The sequence below is a fragment of the Littorina saxatilis genome, linkage group LG4, assembly GCF_037325665.1.
Source record: "Littorina saxatilis isolate snail1 linkage group LG4, US_GU_Lsax_2.0, whole genome shotgun sequence".
In the NCBI taxonomy this organism is placed as follows: Eukaryota; Metazoa; Mollusca; class Gastropoda; order Littorinimorpha; family Littorinidae; genus Littorina; species Littorina saxatilis.
This window is the reverse complement of record NC_090248.1, coordinates 55,629,726-55,639,725: the sequence shown is the minus strand read 5'-3', so window position 1 is coordinate 55,639,725 and position 10,000 is coordinate 55,629,726. Positions and strand designations below refer to the sequence as shown.

The 10,000-nt window shown below is 39.1% G+C and overlaps 2 protein-coding genes and 1 long non-coding RNA gene across 3 annotated transcripts in view; 2 read left to right on the top strand and 1 right to left on the bottom strand.

The window, feature by feature from the left end:
* The window catches only part of LOC138965152 (uncharacterized), a 35,213-nt gene that overhangs the window by 15,021 nt on the left and 10,192 nt on the right, over positions 1 to 10,000 (top strand). The window lies entirely within an intron of this gene.
* On the bottom strand, positions 263 to 2,089 carry LOC138965160 (uncharacterized). The gene is made up of 3 exons (XR_011455339.1): positions 1,650 to 2,089; positions 1,059 to 1,138; positions 263 to 646 (listed from the first exon to the last, which is right to left on the bottom strand). It is a non-coding gene; the product is annotated as an uncharacterized lncRNA (long non-coding RNA).
* LOC138965642 (uncharacterized) lies at positions 1,270 to 3,149 on the top strand. The gene is made up of 3 exons (XM_070337815.1): positions 1,270 to 1,275; positions 1,686 to 1,787; positions 2,529 to 3,149. The coding sequence occupies exons 1-3, from the start codon at positions 1,270 to 1,272 to the stop codon at positions 3,147 to 3,149; spliced, it is 729 nt and encodes a 242-aa protein (XP_070193916.1).

Here is a 10,000-nt window from a genome sequence, read left to right as displayed (position 1 = left end):
GTGAACAGAAAATCCCAAAACGTAAGGTCTTAAAAGCGGGGAAGTCTGAAAGGAGGGAGAGGGGGGACCTAAAATGTGGCGATCATAACAACCATAATTTATCTAACAAAGTTCATTCTGAAATCTTCTTCAGCGTTTGATTATGGAGAGACTAAATCATCAGTTCAGATGTGGTCTTAACTCCTTGTCTCCCAGGTACGGATATATCCTACCCACTCGTATGGCTCTATTTGACCAGGTATGGATATATATCCGTACACGCAGTCACTATGTACAATGCATCTGTTCTCATTCGGCACATATCCGCATTCTGCTCAGACTGTTAGCTTCAGTCGCTTCCTGTAACGTTGATCTAACGCCAGCATTCCAGCCTGTTGATACAGAGTTTCTACAATTCTGAGTGACCTGCTGCAGCACAGCTGGTCTTGGCTTAACACAACTTGGTCAACATAGGTGGGGTACAAAGTGTTAAAATAAAGCGTCCTTCCAAAGTCGATGACAGGTCCCCAGAGTATTCACAAAATTATATGGTACTGGAAGCCTTGCATGGCGACGAAAAAGATGTCCACGCCCACATGAAGAAGTATCCTTCATGGCTTCAGCAGAAACAGTCGGCTGGGGATGAGGACAGCAGCTAATGGGGAACCTATGTAAAACATATTGACAAAAACAAATTTATGTCAATGGGAAAACAAAGAAAGAAGTAGAGAAGGAACTCCCCACCGTAACACAATGAAAATGAAAAACACATGTGAATGTACTTTTGTTTTAAATCTCCTCCCCCCCCCCCCCCCAGTTAAGACCAGTTATCCAAGATATGTTTCAGTCTTCAAAGGAGAATTTCACTGTACTCACGGAACCCTCAAGAAAACTGAGCTGTGCTAATATATTATATAACTGCAAACATCCCTCAAATTCAATATTGCAAGCCACTATACATTCCTCATAAAGGCACATTCCTTCATGCTCACGTGTAAAAACTAACATCAGTTTACAAGTGTGTATCTATTTAAAAAACTAACTAACAGCAGAACAGGAAGGTTGAATGAAATCCTTACATTAGACTAGCAGTTGATCTGTAGGATTCCAGGAGCCGAAATCCCAAGCCCTTGATATCTGCACTTTCAGCATCTTGTACCTGGAATAGTATGAAGATAACATGTCATTGTCACCGTCAGTAAATCACTATATCAAAATTATCAATATCATATGATTACTTACTAAAATAACTTTATGAAGTGATCTAGCACTGTCAATGGCAATAGTATCATGACAGTGAGATTACGATGAATCATCCTCATTAACAAATAACATAGACTAGTTCTAATGTAGTACCTGTTTGTAGTGAACTCACCAGCAGGAGTATTGCATGTATTAATTACGCATTACTGAATCCATGCACCCACATGGTCTCTTACTAATTTGCAAAACCATAATGACTTCAAACCTCTGTTGAATTACATAACTCATTTATGAAGAGTAGTTAATACTAATAGTTGTAGTACAAACCCAAGTTTGTGTGTGTGTGTGTGTGTGTGTGTATGTGTGGGTGGGGTGGGGGTGGGGGGAAGTTACTAATGGTTCACCCACAAAAATGTACACTCACTAAGTAACACTTAAAGTAACTATTTTCAAAGCTTCTTGCTTACCTTGGAATAGTGTCAAGCAGCTTATGTTGTGTCTAGATCAGCCATCAGATCTTCACACTCAGCCTGCACATGCTGCAAACTGGACATGCCTGTATCTCAACCAAGCTGTTGTTGCGGAGACAACGGAACCATGCTCAAGTCAGGTCCAACTGAAATAAAAGCATATTGTTAGCTGATGAATGATTTGGTCAAGCAAAACCATGCGGTATTTTTTTAATAAAATATTTAAATGTATACCCCGCTGATGCAAAAATAATGTACTTATTTACTATTAGCATTTAGCTGGTCATTCAAACCAGAGCTTGTTTAAAGCTAGTACTAGCAGTAGTAATGATTTAGTAAAATACTACTAGTAGAACTCGAACTAGAACTCCTATTGCTAGTAAATTACTAATTAGTGCACACAAGAACAACCATGGCAGTTGGCAATGGCACTGGCAGAATACAGATCAAAACAATATTAGGCCCCCCCAAAAATAATAGTCTGTTTACGGTAACATAGGCACACACAAAAGGTTCGGTAGGTCGGGATTTTTATTATTTTTTTTTTCTCCAAAAAAACATATTTTTTAAGTTATTTTGCCAAAAAACAAAAACTTTGGTTTTTTTCCCCCGAATGCCAAAAAAAGTCTAGGGTCGCGCGAAAAAATAAGGTCGGTCGGGATACCGTAAACAGACTAATTTTTTTTTGTTTGCCTTATTATCAGCCTCACCATGGGTTGACGTCCCATCAAAATGAATCACTGAATGAATTACGGACTGAATCAAACTTCAGAGACATCATTACAATTTTTCACAACGATTTTTCAGCAAACAGCCATGTTTACCTGTACAAATGTATCAGTGCTATCACTATGAGTATGACAGTGTGGTAAACAGGAGGTGGACAAACTAGTAGAGTGGTGTGACCAGAACAGTCTAGACCTCAATGTGGGCAAAACAAAAGAGATGATCACAGACTTTAGGAGAGGGGAAAAGGAAACAGAGCCACTAGTGATAGGGGGGGAAGAGGTAGCACAAGTACAAGAGTACAAATACTTGGGCTGCATCATCAGTTCAGATCTCTCGTGGTCAAAACATATAGCCAAGGTAGTTAGCAAGTGCAATTCAAGATTGTACTTTCTGAGGAAACTCAAGCAGTTCAAGGTCTGCCATGAAATACTGGAAATGTTATACAGAGCCAGCATTGAAAGTGTTTTGACCTTCAACCTCATGGTATGGTACTATGGGGCTACTGTAGAGGACAAGAGCCATCTGGCAAGAGTGATCAGGCAGGCAGAAAAAGTGGTTGGGGTTCAGTTCCCAAGCTTGGATGAACTGGTGCATAAGAGAACAGCCACAAAAGCACGAAAGGTCGTTGAAGATGAATCGCACCCCCTGCATGATCAGTTCGCACTCATGCCATCTAGGCGTAGATACAGAGCTGCAAAGTGTAGAACCTCTCGCATGCGGAAGTCGTTTATTCCATCCGCCATCTCAGTTCTCAATGGTACCACTTAATGCATGCATGTGAAACTGAAAAATGTACAATGGTGTTTTCCTCAGAGCCAGCTAGGAATGCATTGTACTCTGATGTTGTCATGTTATTGTAGTGTTTCTTATCTTCATGTTTTAAATTTAAAATTACCTCCACAACTTATAAAGTATACTTTACACTAGAACTATGTTAAACAAATCAAGTATGTATGTTAAATATTATTCTTATGAAGTTATCTTACAACTATTTAGAATAGAACAGGATGGATGTTCTGAATGTCAATCACTGGGAGCAGTCAGAAAAGTAAGAATTCTGTTTTGTTCTCACTATCATTTGCTTATGATGATCATGATGTTGTTCTATTGCTTAGTCAGTCCTAGAAATAATGTCCTAGACTTGTCTTACCTTGCTGTTATCAGTATTTTTGCCCTCTTTTATTACGATGTTATGGCATTTCTGTGGGTCTCCACATGTGTTTGTTTATAAGGCGGAAGTGACCTCCCCTTGTACACAATAGGCCCTCAGAGGAAGCCTACGAACAGCAGACGACTGACCAGAATAGAACATGCACATAACACAGAAGGTCTGCACAGCACACTCACACACAGCAATACAGCACACCGTTTTGTACCTCCTTCTGCCCTGCCGAAGTCGGGGTATCCTTTTTAATCCATCGAATCTCACAACAATTAATATCCACAGCCATGTGTGTCTTCTGCCTCCGAACACACACGCTACAGAGCTCGACTCAATGTGCGCAGTTTCGTATAAAAATTATCTTCCAATTTCCCCACTGTGTTTTATAAAATAATCATATTATGAAAGCACATACATTCTTATCTTAGTTTTTATGTATTCATTGTTAGCAAACATCGGCATTATTCATGTTTTATTTTAAACGCAATCATTGTTATTTATAGATCACAGGCACTTGATGTAAAGTAGGTCACACACGTGTAAATGTTGTGCCCAGTTTTTGTTTCTGTCTCTGTTATTATTTTAGTTAGCAGGTCTAGTTGAGCACGTATTGTGTATCATGTACCCTCTACTAGTCATTGTGCATTTTAGTTAATGGACTGATGATGTCATTTGTATGGAGTCGACGCACGTGCGAGGATATGTATGTGTGGGAGGGGGGGGGCGCGGGAGATGGAAACTTGCTGTATGTTATGTAATGTATATATTGTGTGTGATACGTGGAAAATGTGATACTATTTATTTGCATGTGTGATACAGGGACAAAGTGATATCTGTAGGCCTAGGCCTATACTAGTGATTACTGTGGGTGATACATGAAATGTGATATGAATGCTGTTTTTATATGTTATAGTATACTCTTACTTTCTGCCTATGTCTTAATCCCAAGCGCAAGACAAATTCTTCTATGTGAAAATTGAAGCCAATAAAATTTGAGTTAAGTTGAGTTGAGTTAAGCTTACCGACGATTCGTTCAGTATTTGGTTCGAGACAGAGACTAAGTTGAAACTTGATTCGAGAAGCCAAACTGACGAATACTTACGTATTTTGAGCAAAACCCACGCACGTCGACCACAAGTTGATGTCTGCTGGAGTACGTAGTCATAAAAACGTCCATAAAGCTTGGTTTTGAAACGTTTCTTAGCACAAGCTTCCGAGTTAGATTTCGCCGCCATTTTCGATAATAACATTCTACTGCACATGCGCGACTTTTCCGTACAAGTACAGGCGCCTTATGGTGATAACCCGACAGGCACAACCATGCTGTTGTTGTTGTTGTTGTTGTGTTTTGTAGTTGTTTCAAGTTCAGATGATGAGGCCGTGTGCCAAAAGCAACTAATTAAAGTGTGTGTGTGTAAAGCCGAGCGGTGGTAGCTTCACGTAGATATTAGGGGAAGGGCTCCTAACATGGACCGGCTCCTAATATGGACCACCTCCTGTTCTGACAAACTAACGGCGCTAGAGGGCTCAAAAAAGTTTTGTTCGCTGTATTCACCCTCTCTGGATAACTTGCACATGTCAAAACAGTTGCAGAAACACAAATCTCAAAACCGTTAGGCTTTTTCTCTTTTTTTCACTTTTGGCAGCGTTCACTCTAAATTTGCCGCCTAAAACGGACTCGTTTCTGTCCACAGCCAAAGCTTTTATCACACAAAAATTGCTATATATGACAGCTAAGACCGCATTTGTTACATTTTAGCAGTGTTGACCCCGAGTTTCTACTGCAAACAAAAAATAATAGCAAAATCTCAAAGTATGTGCGAGTCCCCTAATATGGACCACCTTCAACAAATCGAAGAAACATTTTTTTTCATTAATTCATTAAGAAGCTTGCTGGAAATAACCTATAACTAGCCCTCGAGATTGACAAAAATATATAACAAAAAGTCTACTTTTCGTGGAAGTTGATAATTTCACTTATTTTCACTCTGTTTTTGATAAGCTTCTTTAGTTTCCTGGTGTGCTTCAAATAATGCTCTCATCAACCCGAAACAGATCAATCTAAAGCATATTTGAATAAGTCTGACTTGTACACTAAGTTGTATCATGTTATTTTGAAGTATAGGGGGCTTTTTACAGTGATTCGTGAAGGCCGCTTCACTGGTCCATATTAGGCGCCCAGGCTCCTAATATGGACCATTTGTGATTTTGTCTGTATTTAATTTTTGCTGAATGTCTATCAAAGCTATTTCACTCTAATTAGGCCTAACGGTTAACCTAAGAGAGAAGGACTACCAAACACAAAATAAAACTTCTTCGCAAGAAAACAAGCTAGTTATCAGCATGAAACAAAAAGTGGTCCATATTAGGAGCCCTTCCTAACTGTCTGTGTCTGCGTCGAAGATGTTACCGTGAATGTGTTTTTAAAAGACATTTGTCAGGACGGCATTCAAACCACACGCACCAGACGAACAGACGAACAAAATACTTCTGACAACAAAATGTAAAATCAACAAGTAAGATTCCAAATTGTATTCAGACCAAAACAACAATCATAAAACATACATGGGTTCTTCCATTATGTGTGTGTGTGTGTGTGTGTGTGTGTGTGTGTGTGTGTGTGTGTGTGTGTGTGTGTGTGTGTGTAGAAGCAGGAAACGATAAGCACAATGATAGCAAACTAAAGAAGGGGAAGGAAAACGAAAGGGAGGGTAAAAACCACGCACTTCTTAACCCTTTCGCTGCCAATCAAAACTTGCGTATGTGCATTCCTGACTGCCAGGGAATATTGGAGTTCGGGGTGTAATAATTCACACAAAAAACTAGCTCCAAACTGGCAGTAGGTAGGTAAGTAAAACCTATGTTATTTTTAAAGGAAATTGAACCAAGAATCTGTTTTTAGTGTCTAATCATGGAAATAATAATTAGTTTGGCTTATAATGATGTTTAAATATGAACTTTTGAAAAATCAGTCCGGCGCATCTTCCGGTGCCTGTGGATCAAACACAGGTGGCTGTTTTGCTTGCTCCAAGAAAGGATTATAATCACTATCATCTACCTGTTTCCAACGAATCGTCCGAAAGAAGATCCCCCCCCCCCTTCTCCTGTCAGTATCCATAATCATTTGCACCGCCTGTAGCCTCAGTCCGGCTTTGTTTTTCCCTACTAGGGCCCGGTCGACTGTCACGCGTTAGCCATTTTGACGAGTCGAGATTTCTCTCCCCTACCCTGTCGCCAAGGCCGAAAATAGCCTTCAGACGCAAAACCGCGTCACCATTTATGTTTATTCATGAGAATGAGGTATCCTACCAAGCCATTGGCTGCTATTTGTGTGTCAGCAGTGACATAGCATTTCTGGAAAATCCCGGAACGGAGAAGACGGGTAAACCCGTCCTAAGGCGCTGCGGCTGCACAAGCGCATGACGGGTATACCCGTCCTAAGGCAGGCAAGTGAAACTTCATAAAACCGACTGTAAAACTTAACACCGGCTATTCTCCTTTCTCAATCATTATCAAAATCGATCCTAAAACAAAAAGGGACATTATGTGTTGCATCCAAAAACGAGGTGATTAAAACATTATCAGAAAGGGAAGGTAAAAAGAAATCCCAAAACTCAAACTCGAGTCACTTTGTACTGTAGCCTACAACTACGAGGGGTGCAAGTCCAGTCAATTAGCCACCATCTATGCCGGATGTTTCGGGGAGGGATGAACTAGAACAAAGGCCTCTCTGTGGTCAGTCGGCTTCTCTGGACCTTACAGGTCCCCCAGCAACACATGGGAAAACGATTAACTGGCCTAGTACCCAAAAGTTTTGCTAAGGAATAAAAGAAAACTCCAATCTGGCTGCACAAAAGTTGTCAGCTTAGAATGACCTACTTTCTCTGCTCAACGGACGGGCAATTCATACTGTATCCCCTCTTGTACACTTACAAGGTTCATATAGAGAAAATAAGAGATACCCCAAAAAAATTTATTTGCACTGCACTTTTTTTCACATGTGTAAACTGATGATCAGTGTGTGTGTTCAGTTGTGTGTGTATGTGTGTGTGTGTGTGTGTGACGTGTGTGTGTGACGTGTGTGTGGGTGTGTGTGTGTGTGTGTGTGTGTGTGTGTGTATGTGTGAGTGCATAGCATTGTAGTACACATGGTGCGTGCGTGTGTGTATGTGGGGTGGGGGTTTGGGTTTGGGGGCCGGAGTAATGTGTACTTGCTGTCAGTCCAAAATGCAACTGCCCTTGAGTTTTGCGAGGCAGTACAACTGATAACTTCCAGGCAAATTTGTTTTCTTCAACTGAATTACCACGTTTGCGCTCTGTATGCACAGTTGCGAATGTTACTGCTTGAAAAAACCCAATACATGAGTAATCCACTGTCGAAACTTTTAATACACATGATAAAATCGATTGAAAAAAATACCGTAACAGATTTCCTATTGCGAGATAAAATCGGCGTACACTAAGCGATCATACCATGCAAAATCGGTTTCAGAGTGTTACCCCCCACAAAAAAAAACCATACAAAACAACAAATAAAAACAGTCATTTACTTCTACGTCTATTCACGATGAGAGACAGTTGTTTTGTTTAACATTATAACCGTGGCTTTAACTCACTGATTGTCTCCGGTTGGTTATGGTGAAATGTTTTCTTCAAATGACCGCCAAAAGTCGGGTAAGTTTGCGTAACGCCTGAATTGTAAACCTCGAAAACTGTTAAGTCGAATCGCGGTCGAATGCGGATTGTTTTTCTCCAAAAGAACACAAAGTCAGACCATTTGATTTTCAAATCACCCATTTGTGGACTGCTAATGCGTGAGCTGAACTTGATGTGCAGAAATATGAAGGAATTTGGTCAACAGATGAAGAATTTACTTGCATTCTTATTATGGCATTTTGTTGTTGTAACTCTGTACATCATGCACAGACTCGAGCTTTGTTCCCTCTTCTTGTAATCCACCATGTAAAACAAGGCGAATAGACCCGTCCTGTTGCTTTACATGGGATACGAACAAAGTTTGCAGTTATTTAAGAAGACTTGATGCAAAATTAAATATATAATCAGATATTAAGGTCAACACTTTTAAAAACTGAATGACAATAATTATAGAAGATAAAACTTGTAAGCTATTTCGTCAACCGGCAAGCACGCACTATAATTCTTGGTATGCTCAGTGCGGAACCCAGCAGTACATAATACCCGAACCTAACGTGTGTTTTTTTATTTTTTTGAAATAAGGTTTTAGCCAAGTAAAATACTTGAAACTAGCGTTTAACGCCATCACTGATAGATATAACCAAGCTAGTATAAGTATTTTGTGATAATTATCTTTTTTCTTGTGACAAGATCGTTTAATTTAGAGTGATTGTATAGCACGGGTAGGATAGCGTTTATTTTACATGTACCTCCAACAAAGTCAACGGCTAATGGAAAATCAAAGTGCTTGTGGAAAAATATGCCTGAATATTTAAAGACACTCTCAAGGAGACTTAATGCATTGACGTTCTATATTTAGATTAATACAACTAAATTATGTTCTCTTCTTTTCGTGTGTAACATTTTCTGTTTCCGTTCATGTAATTTCGTCTTTTTGATTGCCAATGTGTCGTTGTTTATTTTCATTCTTGGTTGTTTTGGGATTTGTTCCTTTTTACATTTAGTCAAGTTTTGACTAAATGTTTTAACATAGAGGGGGGAATCGAGACGAGGGTCGTGGTGTATGTGTGTCTGTCTGTCTGTGTGTGTGTGTGTGTGTGTGTGTGTGTGTCTGTGTGTCTGTGTGTGTGTGTGTGTGTGTAGAGCGATTCAGACTAAACTACTGGACCGATCGTTATGAAATTTGACATGAGAGATCCTGGGAATGATATCCCCGGACGTTTTTTTTATTTTTTTTGATAAATACCTTTGATGACGTCATATCCGGCTTTTTGTAAAAGTTGAGGCGGCACTGTCACACCCTCATTTTTCAATCAAATTGATTCACATTTTGGCAAAGCAATCTTCGACGAAGGCCGGACTTTGGTATTGCATTCCAGCTTGGTGGCTTAAAAACTAATGAATGAGTTTGGTCATTAAAAATCGGAAACTTGTAATTAAAATTATTTTTTTTATTGAACGATCGAAAAATAATTTCATCTTATTTTTTGTCATTGTCTGATTCCAAAAACATAATACATATGTTATATTTGGATTACAAACAAGCTCTGAAAATTACAAATATGAAAATTATGATGGGGGAATCGAGACGGGGATGGGGGAATTAATGACTTTGGTCATTAAAAATCTGAAAATTGTAATTAAAATTATTTAATTATAAAACGATCCAAAATTACTTTTATTTTATTCTTCATCATGTTCTGATTCCAAAAACATATAAATATGTTATATTCGGATTAAAAACAAGCTCTGAAAATTAAAAAAATTAAAATTATGATCAAAATTAAATTTCCGAAATCGT